Source organism: Rutilus rutilus (genome assembly GCF_951802725.1).
Source record: "Rutilus rutilus genome assembly, chromosome: 16".
Lineage (NCBI taxonomy): Eukaryota > Metazoa > Chordata > Actinopteri > Cypriniformes > Leuciscidae > Rutilus > Rutilus rutilus.
The window spans coordinates 25,698,735-25,716,817 of NC_140224.1; the positions used below are offsets into that span (position 1 = coordinate 25,698,735).

At 38.1% G+C, this 18,083-nt stretch overlaps 1 protein-coding gene across 3 annotated transcripts in view; it reads left to right on the forward strand.

Moving 5' to 3' along the window:
• The window catches only part of cacna1g (calcium channel, voltage-dependent, T type, alpha 1G subunit), a 143,086-nt gene that overhangs the window by 116,828 nt on the left and 8,175 nt on the right, over positions 1-18,083 (forward strand). For all 3 annotated transcript variants that reach the window (XM_084434385.1, XM_084434383.1, XM_084434384.1), the window contains 6 exons: positions 1,075-1,208; positions 2,928-2,998; positions 6,211-6,289; positions 8,959-9,080; positions 9,215-9,631; positions 16,731-16,853. In XM_084434385.1, the coding sequence (XP_084290511.1) occupies positions 1,075-1,208; positions 2,928-2,998; positions 6,211-6,289; positions 8,959-9,080; positions 9,215-9,631; positions 16,731-16,853 (946 nt within the window). The remainder of the gene's footprint in view (positions 1-1,074; positions 1,209-2,927; positions 2,999-6,210; positions 6,290-8,958; positions 9,081-9,214; positions 9,632-16,730; positions 16,854-18,083) is intronic.

Sequence of the window (18,083 nt, forward strand, 5' to 3'; positions counted from 1 at the left end):
TGCTGAGAAGCTTGCTGGAAAAGAGTAAAATCCAGGGTCAAATAAGGGTTATTTGCTCAAAATGATGATTCTTTTATCAAAGAGACTCAGTTTTTTGACTCTTGGAATTGTATTGCATGCTTTTGAAGGATACAACGTTACCTTCAAGTCCTTTTCTGAAGTTGTAAGACTGAGGAAGTCATATTGTGATTTATTTTTAAGTGATTTAAAAAAATTAACATATTGGGCAATTTCATATTTCTTTCTGTCTTTTTTGCTTGTTGACTAAGACAGTTTGGTACAACAAAATAAAGGATGCACATTAGGTGTGCAGTTGATGCTTTAACTGTAATTGTATATATTTTTTTATATTTTCTATTAAAAATGTAATATTTTGTGTGCTGTCACAGAGAATTATGGATAATGTAGTTTTGTTGCAGCTTTTGCCAATCTGACAACAGTACACACATTAATACAAGATAAATTGACAAGAAAACTCAATTATAAACAATTTAATTTAATCTTAATCCAAAGAAGGTAAATAAAACATTAATGTAAATACAGTACACTACAATGTAAAAAAAAAAGAAGACAAAAAAGAAAAAAGTTTGGGGTTGGTAAGATTTTTTTCATGTTTTTGAAAGACGTCTCTTATTCTCACCAAAGCTGCATTTATTCAGAAAAGGACATTTATTTGATCAAAAATACAGTAAAATTGTTGTATTGTGAAATGTTATTACAATGTTAAAATAACTGTTTTCTATTTTAGTATAGGCTATTTAAATCAAATGCATTCTTTTGATGGCAAAGCTGAATTCAGCAGGAATTATTCCAGTCTTCATTACTCCAGAAATCATTCCAATATCAGAGTTTAAAGTGGTTGCACTGTGGAATATTTAAAAAAAAAAAAAAAAAAAAATTCAGTTCAGTGTTTTTTTTTTTTTTTTTTTTTTTACAATGTAAAAGTCTTTACTGTCACTTTCGATCAATTTAATGCATCCTTGCTGAATAAAAGTATAAATTTATTTCTTTAAAAAAACAACCATTCTAACATTACATAATATATTAATTAACATAACATGTGTCTTTACACAGGTGGAACCAGTTGGATCTTGCCATTGTTCTGTTGTCTATAATGGGCATAACACTGGAGGAAATCGAGGTCAACGCTTCCCTTCCCATCAACCCCACCATCATTCGCATCATGAGAGTGCTGCGTATCGCTAGGGGTTTGTATTCTCTTCCATCTTATCTTTCATACAACCATGGTCCATTTTTCTTCCCTGTGAAAGTTTACACTCCTCAGCGGCTCCTCCTGTTAGCCTCAGTGGATCAGACCCGGTTGTGTGTGTGTCACCCTTGGGATCTCTGTTGTTTCACAGACTGCTCAGCAGAAGCCGTAGTCTGTGTTGAAAGAGTCCAGATGGCTGTAATGAGAAATTCAGTTCACACAGCCACTCTTATTTCTTACACACACACTCACAACACACAGTGTAGGGAGCTGGGGTGCATGTCTGCTTGGAACGATTATTCTTCCTCTAATGAAATAGCTGCTTGGCGAGTCTTTATTGATTATTCCCTCAACAGAGATGGCCAAGCAAACACACCTGCTCAGATGTCTGTGTTCTCATCAGGTGTGTGTGCGCGCGATCGTGTTTGTTTGTGTGTGTGCATGTGCGAGTAAGGGTATGCCTTTACGTCTTCGCAGCCTATTTCCTACTGGATTCATTCAGACATTCCTGTAATGAAAGTCACAGGCATCAACCTCTTACGGGCCTGATTGCAATTAACCAAACCTCCACAATGGCATCTCCTCCATGGCTGAACAACCGTCATTAAAGCTCAGTGTGTGTAGTGCACGACCCCAATAATAACATTCTCTGTGATCTGACCACTGAGAAAATTACACGAGAATTAGTTTCCACTGGCCACTTTTAAAGACACAGTGAGTCGCATTTATTTCTGTCCAAACAGGGCTCTCATAAAAGATTGAGTCACAGTTTGAGTTTCACAGTTTGAACATAAAGGTACATTTTTTTTTTCTTTTTCTTTTTTTTTTTTCTCAAATGCCACTTTTGTCAAAATTAGAAGCATGATTTAGTTTTACTCCTATTTGTAATACATTGAATGTACCTGTATTGGTAATTATTTTTTTGCGATTCCGTGATCACTGAATACAACACAAAATCAACAATGTCCTAATGTCATGTATGACTACTGTGCATCTAACATGATTAATAATATGGTAAATGTGGTATCCTAATTATAAAATAAATCACATTTTTCACAAATTTCTGGAAATTACCAGCACACAATTAGTCACTTTTATTGCAAAAATTACCAGAAAAAGAAAAAAGTTATTTCCTGGTGGGACTGATAAAGTCTGGTGTCTGTATTTTTATTTAATTTTTTACATTTTAAAATCTACACAAAAATCTTTACAAAAAAAATCTTACTTACCCCAAACTTTTCAGTATTGTATATCAGTTGATACTGATTGTGAATGCTCACTTTCCCTATTTTTACATTTAGATACTTTTTTTTTTTTTTTTTTTTTTGGTAATCTCACTTAGTCAATCTTTTAAAACAATAATAGTTTGATAACAATCCATTTTTCATGCTATATATGATAATGTTGTGATGCCTGAATTCACTGATTTTATTTACTAGTGTTTTATTTTTTATTTATTTTAGAAAAAAATATAGGATGTTAATATTGTCCAATTGTTAGCCATAGCATGAAAATAATGATACTAATAACCCAATCATTAGTTTCATGTTATGGCCAACAATTGGACATAACATGAAAATAATGATTGGGTTATCAGTATCAGTATTGCCATTTACACACAAGTGTAAAAAAAAAAATCAAATCAAATAAATAAAAAGTACCATTTAAATTGTATTCTGATCAGATTGTGTATAAGCTGGCTCTCCTCTCCTTTTAGTGCTGAAGCTACTAAAGATGGCCGTGGGAATGCGAGCTCTGCTTGACACTGTGATCCAGGCCCTGCCTCAGGTACTGCACAAAACTTTTGTCTTTCTCCTTCATAAAGTTCCGCTCTTCTCTCATATCCCATGAATCCTGCGCTGCGAGAGAGCTCCCAGTCCCCGCTCCCTGTTCTCCTGTGGCCCCTCCGCTCTCCACAGGCCTCATTTACATAGTCAATCTGCCATGAAGAGGCCACAGCAGTGCAGATTGGCTCTGATGGGCTGCTTGGAGAATAGCAGAAGCCAGAGAAGAAAATCTCCTGCATGCACATTCTTTGATAACATCAGGCTTCACCACCTCCTGCAGGCTTTTTGATTTGGAAACATGCCGCACCACAGGACACACTATTAATTCCCGTCTCTCCTCAGATATGTGCTTAGAAAATCAGACATGTAATTCTACATTTAACTAATTGTCACTAATTGGATTAGACCATGTTTAGCCGTCGCCTCCTAACGCCCTTTCACTCCGTCGCTGTGACTTTCACACAGTTTCTTATTTTGTTTTAAAGTGGCTTTTTGTGGTTCTAGGCTATTGATCCACTCTTCTGCAATTTGTGAGAGGTGTTCTGATCCATAAGAGTGTTCTGAGATATCCTGCCAGATTGTGTCAGCTTGATCCTTGTTTCTTGAATCACTGTGAATCCAGCCGGTGAAGAGTGCACTTAAGGGAGATTAGGGTGGGAAAATAGCCAGCCTTGGAAAAAGAAATGTCAATGCAATCGGATTTGTCAGCACTTCTAATCTGACTCTCTTTATTCCTTTCCGTTTTCCTCCGTTTGCCTAATTTTTCAATCATGCATGAACTAGTCTGTGATCGTTATACGTTTCGTGTGATTCTTCTTCGAATCCAGCTGGGTGTAGGTGGGTCCTTCCTGTTGCACAGTGTCATTTTCTGTATAAGGGTATTCTAGAACAGGGTTCACACACTTAAACTATAAGAAAATAATAATAATAATTGTTTTTAATATAATATTTCTTGGTAAATTAAAACAAAGGTTTTTTTTCTCTCAGAATGATGGGGCAAAATTGGCAAAATTTGACTTTAATGTGTTGTACTTTGATTTTGTTAATTTTTAAACCATCTTCAGACATTTACCATTTATCATAATATCAAACTGATTATCATTTATATAACAGGATGGGATATTTTAAGTCAGACCGATCAACTAATACCACAAAACATCACATTATTATGTTCAATTATACAAAACAAATTTCCCAAGACAAATGTTGCTCAACTTTTTGATTTGAGAAAGGAAATAAAAAATAAAAATAAAAATTAAAATAAAAAACTGGAATATTTAATAATAAATTGTCTGCACAAATTCAATATATACTGAAAATATTCCTTAAATTATTATTATTATTATTATTATTATTATTATTATTTCTCTCTCAGAATGACAGGGCAAAATTGGCGAAATACAAAGTTATGTCATGAAACTGATGGCGCAGTCTAATAGGTGCTTAACTCAACCTGCTTGCATTCACCTCATTCTCTATAGGGCACAACTGATTGGTTCCTGTTGTATCAGGAGCCAATGAGCTTGCATGCTCAACCTTCAAATATTTAGTTAGCAATTACTGTCGCAGTGCAGAGTGCTTTCAGAAACCCTCCACCTTCCCCAGCTCCACCTGTATAGATCTGCTACGGGTAATTCATGTACGCTATATTGTACAGCAGCAGCAAGTCTTACTTGCTCACAGCAGCGTGTCATGTGTGTATTTGCAGTAACAAGTCCCGTGCTTGCTCTGTAGCCGCAGTGTAGCAGATCTTTTCCGCCAAGACCAAATATCAAAATTTTCATACCCATTACCATGCCAAAACATTTAGGGCCCTATTTTAACGATCTGAAACGCAAGTGTCAAAGCACAAAGCGCAAGTAACTTTGTGGGCGGGTCTTGGCGCTGTTGCTATTTTCCCGGCGGAATAAATGACTCTTGCGCCTGGCGCAAATCTAAAAGGGGTTGGTCTGAAGTAGCTTCATTATTCATAGGTGTGGTTTGGGCGTAACGTGAAAAACCAATCAGAGCGACATCTCACATTCCCTTTAAGAGCAGGCGCGCTTGTTCTAAAGCGGATTCCTATTATAACGGCGGATTTGCCAGGCGCACAACAGGAGCGGTTCAAGGCCGAGGAGACCGACGTTCTCGTCAGGGACGTTGGGGATGGAGAAACACACCCAAATTAACTTCGGTTAAACAGGCGTATGATAATTTGGGTAAATGTGTAAGCTAGATGTATGCTTTTATAATAAAATGTCTATCTATCTATCTATCTATCGTAATAATGTATGATTTGCAAAAATGATAACTGCTGCGTCTGTGTGTAGATGAGAGAATCAAAGTGTATGCGCGTTGTGCACACGCTACATTGATTAAGGCCAAGCATGCGCCCTTAAAATAGCATATGAATAACATGCGCAACGCGCCACTGACTTTAAACTGTTTTTTTTCGGTTAGTGGCGCAATTGTTTTCTAATCCTGTAAAATAGCATGAGGTAATGTTTGCACCGGAACACGCCTCCTCTTTGCGCTGAACCGCCCTGGGGAGCGCAAGTGTATTTCTTAGTTAACCGACGTGCATCTGTGGAGGGAAAAGTCCGCTTTGCGCGGGTGCAAAATAGTAATGATACATGCGTCGGTGTACAAAGTCAATTGCGCTGGGTGCAAGATAGGGCCCTTAGAGTTTTCATGACAGAAATACACTCAAATCAATATAGTGAAGTTATTTAAAATGATCTAAAAATAGATATAATTTTCATCTTTGAAAATTATAAAATTGACCAAGTGCTAAATAACTTTGAGGTGTTTCATTAGGATATGAGCATTTTATTTATGATTTTCTGATGCTTTTTATTGATTGAGAGAAAAGAGGAATGAGATCAGAAAACAAGACTGCAGATTTGTCCCCCATCAACATGTCTGGAATGTGTGCTAACGTGCAAAACTACTGCTGCTGTTGGCTATGGCTTCAGCATAGTTTGAGACTTAAGTTTACAAAACTGTCAAGCTCTAATCAGGTGGAACACAGCTGTCATCTTCTCACTTCATGATTCTCTCTTATTGGCTCCTCACAGGTGGTATTCTGTCTGCCCTGTCAGTTTCTTTTGCGTTCCATGACAAACTCTCTCTCTCTCTCTCTCTCTCTCTCTCTCTCTCTCTCTCTCTCTCTCTCTCTCTCTCTCTCTCTCTCTCTCTCTCTCTCTCTCTCTCTCTCTCTCTCTCTCTCTACAGGTGGGGAATCTAGGTCTTCTCTTCATGTTGCTCTTCTTCATCTTCGCTGCTCTGGGAGTAGAGCTGTTTGGTGACCTGAGTAAGCATAACACAACACATACATAAGGGCCATTTTTCTTGTGGTCTAATTCACTCAGACACAAACACTCCCCCTCTCGCTTTAATTTTTTTTTAAATATGCTCTATACAAAAATACAATATTAAGTTAACTTGAAATAAATCTAAAGTTAAGATGTCAAACTAACTTCCGTTGACTGTGCCACATTAAAATGTATCAAGTTAAATTAAATTGTATATGATTTTCACTGGGTTTTCAATGGAAGTGTCTCAACAAAGTGTAAATACATCAATATAATACTTTACAACACTCAATTCAATACAATGGTAAATAGACTGCATTCCCCATCTCTCTATTCATTGATTAGGGCACTGATGTTGTAACTCTATAATCCTCTAATGTAGCATAATTGTGTTTTAAATTGCTCGATTTATTACTGTTTATTTGTTTTAAATGGCTGTGAGATCACTTTCACATATTTTCTAAAGTTTTCCAGCAATGTCTGTAAGGGCAAACCATAATAATGGTACCTGCAGCAGATTTTCTCTAGAATACGTGGCAGCACATTTGGCACTGGTTTACTGAATACAGCCTGCCGTGATTCATTGCACCTCAGCACAATACCAGGGTTGATGTCATTTCCATTTCCAATCAGCCTGCTCAAGATAAACAGAGAGACTTCATAATTCACATCCAGCTTTACAATGCTGTCCAAGTTCAATATATGGCATCTGCTGGCTGAACTGAGATTGACTGTCTGCAAGGCAAACTTTTTTCTGTCTCTTCCCAACATAGGATTGGGCTAAATTGATGACTGGTCGATTAATAGTCCACCAACCAAATTGTTTAGTGAGATTGAGTAGTTTATCTAGATTTAAATGGTTGTTCTATATACTGTATGTGCACTGCATAGAAAGTTAGTACATTTAAATGCCATTTCACCAGTGGATAAAAGGTAATACATTTATATAATTTGAGTCTTTGAATATACATTTGGCATATTTCTCACTACATCAAGTGTACATCAATATTAAAATCAGGTGCAAGTGAATACAGCATCATTAAAATAGTAGAGTGACACCTTGTATAGTATAAACCTAAAAAAAACTGATCTGGGCTGCCAACTGTTTCTATGATCTACTTAGGCTTTTGGGAAATGCAACCCTGGTCTAGTTTAGTCATAAGCATTGAAGTATGTTGTTCCATCATGCCAAGAGAAGAAAAAAAAAGAGCTGCCTGAGCCCCTCAGAATAAAGGTTGCTGACACGTATGAGTCTGGGAAAGGATTTAAAGGGCACCTATTATGTCCCTTTTCACAAGATGTAAAATAAGTCTCTGATGTCCCCAGAGTGTGTATGTTAAGTTAAAAAATTTTACAGCATGTTTCAATTGTCATTTTTTAGGGCTCAGAAAAACACACCGTTTTAGTGTGTATCCCTTTAAATGCAAATTAACTGCTGCTGCCGGCCCAGGGGGCGGAGCCTCACGAGCTCGCGCTAAGAGCCAGGACAATCTCATCTGATAATATCAAAACAGAAACTCTCAGTAGTGGTGTTCATTTCGACTCGGAGTCGGACAATAATGCCCACATAGCCAGAGAATATTTGCTGTATGGAGATAAAACAGGAATAGTTTAGTTTAATTACGGTTATTTGTCATCTGCTTTTATCCACTATTAATACAAGCCTGCTGTAGCAGACCCCGTCCGAATGATGACTAAAATATACTGATGAGTTCAATTAAGTTTATTGTACCTCACACAAAAGATGAAGCCTTAGTTTTACTCCAGAAAATCACTGTAAGAGCCGAATAAACACAGTATAAGTGCGCATTAAAGTCTTATCCATAAACTCTCTCTCTCCCTTTCATTATCATTGAACATACACAGCGAAATACACCAAACACTCGTTAGAACTAACAGTAAACAAATATATACACACCTTTTCAGTGGGTGCTTAATCAACTGGTAAACTGTATATCCACGACTGGATGAGCTGTCATAAAGTGCGCGCTCTCACTTTCATTTTTGCCGTGATCAGTAACGTTAGGCCTGTCGCTCCGGAGACGATAAGCTGAATCACGAACAGTACAGATCCATCCTCGAGTAACAACCAGAGTAAATGAAGACTGCTAAGTTCATTCTTACATCCAACAACAAAACACCTCAATCGCTTAGGAGACATTCTTGTCTACAGTTGCTCCAGCGTGGAAACAATGGCGGACTGTGTCCAGCTCACTCAGGGCGGGTCTATGCTCAAACTGCAGAGTCAATCAACAGTCGTAGGAGGGGCCTGTGCAAAGTGACGTCACATTGCCCCGAATCTGAGAACAGCTCGTTCTGAGACAGTGCTTATGATTTATGGGGATTTTAGAAAAAGCACTTGGTGGATTTTTATCATTATAGGGTGGTTGTGTAAACACACTGCAAACACACATTCATGTTCAAACACCATGTAAAAGTGAATTTTGCATAATAGGTGCCCTTTAAAGCCATTTTCAAGCTATTCAACATAAACCATTCCGTTGTACCAAATTCACCCCAAGAGCAGATGCTTGAGGAAATCTATATGCCCATATGATGAAAAAGGAACCAGCTTTTCATGGGGTGCACTTACTTTTTCACAGCAATGTACATATGAAGATTTGCACATTTCCATGTATGTACCTCTGACATTTTGTTTCTGTCCCAGTATGTGATGAGCTGCACCCCTGTGAAGGTCTCGGCCGTTACGCAACATTCAAGAATTTTGGCATGGCTTTCCTCCTGCTGTTCCGTGTATCCACCGGGGACAACTGGAATGGCATTATGAAGGTGGGACAGAGTCACTTCACAGTGCTGAATTTCAATGATGCACACAGTTTTGTTTGGAATGCTTTGCACGTGTTCTGAATACAGTTGTTAGCAAACCTCTAATTTTTACACTCTCATTTGTGTCCACGTCGCAGGACACGCTCAGAGACTGCTCCCAAGAAACCACCTGCTACAACACAGTGGTGTCCCCCATTTATTTTGTGTCCTTTGTCCTGACGGCGCAATTTGTGCTGGTCAATGTGGTGATCGCTGTGCTCATGAAACACTTGGAGGAAAGCAACAAAGAGGCCAAGGAGGAGGCTGAGCTGGAAGCCGAGATGGAGCTGGAGGCTGCGGGTGGAGATGGAGGAATATCCCGAGGGCACATGCCACCTTTCGGACCTGGTGACATGGGTGGGCCAGGGGGTTCACCCTGGATCTCAAGAGTCCCTGGAGACCTGTCTGGGCCGCTTTACCCCACAGACAGCCCACCTGCAGACATACGCAGAGACTCTGAAGATCACATTAAGACAGATCCTGATCCTCCTCATAATTTGGAGCCGCCTTTAGAGGTGAGTGGGAATGCTAGGTGTGAGGTCAGTGGCGTGTACCTCCTATGGTGTAATTTCCAGGTTCAACACATGAGTCAGACTAAATACCAGCTGGTTTCTAGCTGGTCTAAGCTGCTTATAACCACATTAGACCAGCTAGAAGCCAGCTTAAGCTTGTTTTTCCAGCAGGGATGTCCTGCTTGCTTTTGTTTTGTTTAAACTTTTCTGTTTCTGTGAAAGAGTGATGCAGGGATGTATTTTTGTAGGCAAAAACCTGAAAAAAAGTTAGCAATTTAGCTGGTTTCATCGTCCTGAAGTCAATTTTTTTTTTTTTATGGGTTTTTGGTCAAATGCCCGAATAAGGGGCCCTATCTTGCACCCAGCGCAATTGACTTTGTACACCGACGCATGTTTCATTCCTATTTTGCACCCGCGCAAAGCGCGCTTTTCCCTCCACAGAAGCACGTCGCTAAACTAGGGAATGAACTTGCGCTCCCTGGGCGGTTCAGCGCAAAAAAGGAGGCGTGTTCCGGCGCAAACGTTCCCTGGTGCTATTTTACTGTTCCATAAAACAATTGCGCCACTGGCCAGAAAAAACCTAGTCTAAAGTCAGTGGCGCGTTGCGCGTTGTTCATTATGCTATTTTAAGGGCGCATGCTTGACCATAATGTATAGAGTGCACAACGCTCATACATTGTGATTCTCTAATCTACACAGAAGCAGCAGTTTTCATTTTTGCAAATCATATTATTACAAACGATAGATAGATAGATAGATAGATAGATAGATAGATAGATAGATAGATAGATAGATAGATAGATAGATAGATAGATAGATAGATAGATAGACAATTTATTATAAATATAATAATTTATTATAAAAGCATACATCTAGCTTACACATTTACCCACATTATTATATGCCTGTTTAACCGAAGCTAATTTGGGTGTGTTTCTCCCATCCCCAATGTCACTTCTCTCTCTTTTACGGCTGTGACGAGAGCGTTGGTCTCCTCGGCTGTGAACCCCTCTTGACGCGCGCCTGGCAAATCCGCCGTTATAATAGCAATACGCCAAGGAAAAAGTGCGTCTGCTCTTAAAGGGAATGTGAGATGATGCTCTGATTGGTTTATTTCACGTTACGCCCAAACCACACCTATGAATAATGAAGCTACTTCAGACCAACCCCTTTTAGATTTGCGCCCGGCGCAAGAGTCATTTATCCCGCCGGGAAAATAGCAACAGCGCCGAGACCCGCCCACAAAGTTACTTGCGCTTTGCACTTTGACACTTGCGTTTCAGATCGTTAAAATAGGGCCCATGGTCTGTGGATAACACAATCTCAAGATATTTTCATGTTTTATTATACAACATAAAATACACCAGTAAAACCTCCCTGGGGTTTTTTTTTTTTTTTTTTTTTTTGTCTTAAAAAGGGTAGGACAACCTGTCACTCACATGAGATCGCAGCAATAGCAAACAACTATTCCCAATGGAAACAATCAAGTCTTGTCCTACATTTTTTTCTTGTTCAAGAAGCCAGGTTTGTTTCACTTGGATATACGTCACAATAGAGAAGAAAAGTCTAATGCAACTTCCATTTAATTTTCATTCCACTACACCGTAGTGTAGTTTGTTTATAGTCTATATGTTTAGCTTTTTACTTCTGGCGATTTGTATTTAGACTTCAAAAGCCAGAAAAGTTGTGTTCATTTGTGAAGAACAAAATTAGAGTCAAAAGAGTCAGAAACTTTTGTTGGTCACAGAGCTTATTTTCTGCAATAATCCAAAAGCCACATGAAAATTCGTAAAGTTTTTTTTTTTTTTTTTTGGAACTCAAAAAAATGATAACTTCTGGGTTGGCCTACAAAAATATGTCCACATCTGCGCTCTCTTATCTAACTTCATGCAATACTGATAGACAAAATGCCGTATGCTTCCGTATGCGCCTGAACCCATTGACGTCACTGATGCATATATTAAAAGGAATGTTCCTGGTACAATTAAACTTAAGCATCTGCTTCATGCTCTCCATTACCACTGAAAATGATAATGGACATAATTTGTTAATTTTTTAAAACAAACAGAAAAGTTGTTTACAGCTGTGCAATTACAAAGGAAAAAGGTTCCAGCTCACAGTTAGTTAAAGCCAGGGTTGGTTTACCCAGAAATGAAAATTCTGTCATAATCTCACCCTCATGTCGTTCCAAACCCGTAAGACTTATCTTCAAACACAAATGAAGATATTTTATTAAAGGAGTCATAATGTAGAAATTTCACTTTTCCACGAGAATCAATGTATGTTATGATTGCATAATGTTTGTTCACTGGCCGGGAAGCCGATATTTAAAAGTGAAGCGTTTGTTTACCTCAGGGTTTGTAAAATAGGCCACGTGCACGCGCACGAAAAAACGAGATTTTGATTTCTTCCCCCTCTTGACGTCAAGACGGGGGAGGATATACCAAATATGGACACCGCAAACCTATGCCGCGGGAAGCCCGCCCCTCTCCCCCTCTCCCCCTCAGATTCAGTTTAGTCGACTCGAGAAAGATGGAGAAACCGAGTGCACACCTGAGATGCTCTGTGGTTGACTGCCACAAACAACATGCAAATGTGTTTTATCTACCAAAAACGGACGAAACTATCAGGGAACAGTGGAGGAAATTCATTTTTAATGACGCTGTCCCAACAACTCTTTCAAGTGGCGTATCGTTAGGTGTGTGCGCTAAACATTTTACACCGGAATCATTTACAAATTTGGGGCAATATCAGGCGAACTTGGCCTCGAAGCTCCGTTTGGGAAAAGGTGCCATCCCCACCATCAGGGACTTGCCAGAAATTGAAAAGGTAAAACTGTGTTTTTATTGCTCTACTGTGGTTAACAAATAGCAGCTAACTGCTAATGCGGCTATTGTATGTAACGTTACCTTCGAGGTAAACACGGGGAATGGACTCTACGAATGCTAGCCACATCTTTCCACTTTGTTTTACACTAGCAGCTACAGTAGTGACGGTACAGGAGTCCATGCTCAGTGGCTAAAACTGTTTAAATGCAAGTATGAAAACAATATACCACTAAACATTATTAGCCAAACTCATGCAAAACATGCAGTTTGAAAATAGCTTTCAGTTAGTGGGGCTTCTGTAAGAATGTATCTGGAAATGGTGTATTTTTTCTACGACCAATCAACGCGCCCCTCATTTGCATTATTATAATGACCGTCCACGACAGCCAAAACATCGCATCAGATCTCGCGAGACAATAATGCCTTTAGAAATAAGGGTCTGAGGGGCTCTGTGTTGATTTTTTTTCCACTTTTCTTTTTTAGAAGTGCCTGAAAGACTATAATAGAGCATTGGGTATCCAAGGTAACACAACATTATGACTCCTTTAAAATCTGAGAGATTTCTGTCCCTCCATTGACAATCTACACAACTACCATTTTGATGCTTCAAAAAGTTCTTGAAGAGATCGTTAAACTAATCCATATGAATTGAGCGGTTTATTTCAAAGATTTCTGAAGAGACACGATTGCTTTATATGATGAACAGATTGAATTTAGGCTTTTTCACATATAAACATTCATCAACGCACTCATCAGATATGGTAAACTTAAGCTTAAGTATGCTTGCTTGACGTGCGAGAACCAATGAGGTTCATTCTCGAATGTTACTCGAGGCTTTGTAGGCTTTGTAATGTTACTCAGCACGTTTTAGCTTCTGCTAGAACCAGTGAGGTTTGTTTTCATGAATCAAACAAGTATTGTATGTCAATAAAAGCCTAAATTAAATGTTAATCATATAAAACGATCCAGTCTCTTCAGAAAATTTGGATTAAACCGCTTGATTCATATAGATTAGTTTTACAATAGCTATCTCTCTCCGATTTCATTATAAAATATCTTCATTTGTGTTTCGAAGATAAACGAAAAGTCTTACGGGCTTGGAACGACATGAAGGTAATGGTAAAAAAAAATTGTGGGGTGAACTAACCCTTTAAAGCATTTATATTAGTCAATTTATATTAGGACATCTGTGCAAAATGTGTATTATTTGAGCAGTAGGTAATTATTTTAGCAGTGGGACAACTGCTCTAAACAGATGAGATTTTGGTTCTGCACTACCGTTGTAATTCCTGTGGATTTCTCTCTATGTGAAAAGTCCCTTTTTGTCCCTTTTTGGAAATTTGCAGGGTTTACTGGCTTTATATGGTCATGAGACGAACCGAAGAAGATAGTAAACAATTTTGTTACTCTGGTCTCATGTAAACATGCATAATGTTTAAGCCTTGTGGTAATACTTAAAACACTGCATGCTTTAACATCAATTCCAGTCCAATGCAATGCCATTGACTTCCATTTAAGTGAATAATTGTAAACATGGTTTTTGCTTGTACATAGTAAAAATTATTTTCTATGGTAATTAACAGCATACAGCTTAAAGGAATATTTTATCCAAAAATGAAAATGATTTCATCATACAGTGTACTCACCCTCATGTTGTGTCCAAACTTGTACACTCTCAGAAAAAAAGGTACAAAAGCTGGCACTGTGGCGGTACCTTTTCAAAAGGTACACCTTTGTACCTAAAGAGTGCACATAAGTCCCTCAAAGGTACATATTGGTACCAAACGTGTACATATTAGTACCTAAATGGTAAAAAAAAAATAAAAAAAACTGGAACAATCTGAGGGTGAGCATTTTTGGGTGAACTATCCCTTTTACTTGTCATCCAGACCATATTTTAAAATATATTATATGATATGAAAATCTTGATATCAGACAATGTATAAAATATGCTTATTTTTTTCCATGGGTTAATGTAATCAACAGTGTCCAACAAACAATTAACCATTTATTAGTTCAAAAAATGAGTCTGTCATGATGCAGATGTAGTATTTGCCAGGGCATTATAACATGCATTTGTTATAAACGATCTTTAGTTTAACCGAAAGACACGTTTTAAAACACTAGACTGTTATTTTTAAAGTGGGGAAGTCCATCTGTTTCTGTTAGTGTCCTACATGCCTGTTGTTTGCTCCTTATAAACTCGGTGGTCGGAGGTCAGACTGGTACCATGGGAAAGTAGTGATACAGGCCTCTTCTTTTTTAATGCAGGCAGGCTATTTCCAGAATACCAGCCATTTTTAATGTTAACAATCATTAAATCTATCCCTCTAGCCCTCTTTAGTGTGGCTGTGTCGAAATGTTTTGCGCATCATCAGGGCAATTGTTCATAGAGCTCTAGTTCCACCTTGTGGATGTCAGTGAAATAATCAAGTATTTTACCTGTGAGCAATGAATCTTTGTAAGTTTAGAGCTCTACTACTCTGTTCAGCACATACATGAACCGTGCTACTGGTTTACATCTAATTGAAAGTATCAGTTCACCCAAAAATTTAAATTCTACTATTTTCCTTGTGTTGTTCCAATGTCGAATGGCCTTCTTTTTTCTGTGGAACACCAGCAAATTCTTAAAAATATATTATTTGTGTTCCAATGGAAATAAAGCATTTTTGGGTGAACTGTCCTTGTTTATTCCTTTGTACATTTTTCTTCTGACTAATTGTGTTATAGTCTGCAACTTCTCTCCTTCCTTCATTTCTCCTCTGTTTTTTTCTCTGTGTGATGTCTTTCACGTTACCCCTTGTCATCTCCTCTGCCTCTGTCTCTGTCTGTACTCTTTCTCTCTCTCTTCGTCATTCATCCTGTCTTCCATGCTGGGGCTTTTAGCGGAGGCCCATGCTAGACTCAGTTTCCCTGGTGATCCAGGGCTCACTGGAAGGAGAGCTCAGCCTCATGGACAACCTATCTGGCTCTGTCTGCCACTACTACGCTCTGCCTCCCCTTCCCAGCAAGCACTGCACTGAGAAACAGGTCAATGGCTTCCCTGTTCACCCAGCTTGCCTTATACCACACTTCACTCCTCTCTCTACCTTTTTTCTCTTCTTCTCTCCCTCCTTTTCTCTCTCTGGACCACTTAAACTCACATAATAGCACCGATGCTTCTGTGTGTCAGTTACAAAACCACCTCTGCGTTCTGGGATTTCCAGCGCTCTTTAGAAGGCAAGGACTTGGTTCTGCTCCAGGAATATCCAAGTGTACTTATTTCCCGATCCCATAAGAGTGACAAAGTCTCGCAAAATTGTGTGAAATTTGTGCATCGTTCGTTCCAAAGATCATAAATACCCCAAAAAGTGATGGACTCATCTGGCTGGAGTCGAAGAGGTAATGTGTGGATCGATAAAGAGCTAATCGCTGTTGAATTATGCAAGAAAATCTCTTTTGGTCTGTTTCACAGAGATATATTTCATTCAATTGCATTAGCATTGCAAAAAACTGAGGCTTCTAAAATCTTTTTTTAAATGTAATTGGAGAATATGTAATGTCTTTATGGAAATAGCTTGCTCTTTTATTTTGCTGACTTTGCAAAAATTTGTTCCAGCCCAAATTCTCAGGGTCAATTAAACGGTGCAGTATGCAGGATTTATTTAGGATCTATGAAAGAGGTTACACATTATTTCTCTTATATACCTTTAATATCTGAGGACCGTTAAACATTCCGTTATCTATCATGGCTACTGACGGAAGGCAATGTGCATCTTGTCAGCGGGCTTGGGGGGGGGGGGTGTTTTCATTAGGGCTCGCTGGGCTAAATTTTGATTTGAAGAAGTGAATTTGAATAGCATTGGCCACACCCCACAGGAAGCTGAATTGGAGTTTGAATCAGAATGACGGGAAGAATTTAGTATTTATAGCAGTATCCATCCACAACGCTTTGTCAAGCCAACATTAAATGTTTGTCTTGATTTCAAATCATTTTAATTCTACTTCATTGCATTGAGGTTTGAACTGCAATTCTGCATCCTGTTTGCTACATCAATCGAATTCAGATCAAATTCAAAACATTTACTGGAATATAAAAGACCTTCTCAATTTAAATCGGAATGTTGCACAAACCTGGTTTCTACGCACGGAACTGTTATGTTCGCAAAAATGAACTGACCTCACCACATAAAGTTGTATTAATTGTACCTGCATGTGTGAAAGTCTGAGCGTGTCTTCTAACTATGCATGTGCTGGTTGCCCATCTTACTCTTGGCTCATCTCTTCTTCTTTAGATTCCTCTAGCCGAGATGGAGGCTCTATCTCTGGCATCGGAGAAATCCTGGTCCTTAGCTCTGACGGATGACTCTGTCCCAGATGATTTTAACCCCCTCTTACTAACCAGTCAGGAGTGCAATGTATTTAACACTAGAGCAACGTTCATTTTCCACTCCTGCCTCTCAGCCCTACACTGCTTCCAAAGACATCCGCCTTCTCCACCCTGCATCATAATTTGGCCCTGAATATTTTATCCCCAGGTCTTTGGGCCCTGTAATAGATTTGCTCTGTTCAGTTAAATAAAAATAAAAATGAAAAATGCTGCTGTTTTAAGCTAGATACAGCACAGTTTTAACTAAACATTCTTCTGAGTGGCACCTTGAGGGACTCCTTGGTTTCATGGTACCTATTGTTGTGGAATTACTAAACTAAAAGTGTCAAATCATAGTGACACTACTAACTTAACTAAATGTAGGTGTTTTCAAAACATGCAGCTTTTGACAGACTACTTTTTTTCACTGAGCAGCAATTGACAAAATGCTACAGTAATATTGCCGAAATTTAAACATTTATATAATATTTAGTCAAATGCTGCTGTTAATCACTATTTTCAACTTATACACTACCATTCAAAAGTCTGGGGTTGGTCAGATTTTTTTTTAAGTGTCTTACACCAAGAATACACCAATGCTGTATTTTTTTAATTAAAACTAGAAAACAAAAGATTGATATTGTGAAATACTTTTACATTTTAACTCTTTTCCATGTTAATACGTTTTAAAATGTTTTTTATTTCCTGTGCCATTTCTTATCATCAATGTTAAAAACAGTTGTGCTCTTTAGTTTTATTTGGAAATCATGATACATTTTTATTTGATTATTTGAAGAATAGAAAGTTCAAAATCAGCATTTATTTGAAATACAAATCTTTTTTAACATTATAATTGACGTTGCGGTCACTTTTTATCAGTTTAATGCGTCCTTGCTCAATAAAAGTCTTAAAAAACCTTACTGACCCCAAGATGTTTGTACATTAAATGTAAATGGATATAATATAATATAATATAATATAATATAATATAATATAATATAATATAATATAATATAATATAATATAATATAATATAATATAATATAATATAATATAATAATATAAAACAGTAATCTGTTTTTTGACACTTGGTAGTCTGATTCATTTGTAAAAGTAGAGGACAAACATCATCAATTATTTATGCAGAGCTGAGAGGCGAATGTGTTTGGAACTTTGGGGGTTTCTAACCATCCACTTTGTTTGTTCTTTCTCTCTCTTTCCCTCTCTTTGTACATTTCCCACCAGCCTGGTGTTTGTATGGTCCAGTCCAGTCCAGTAG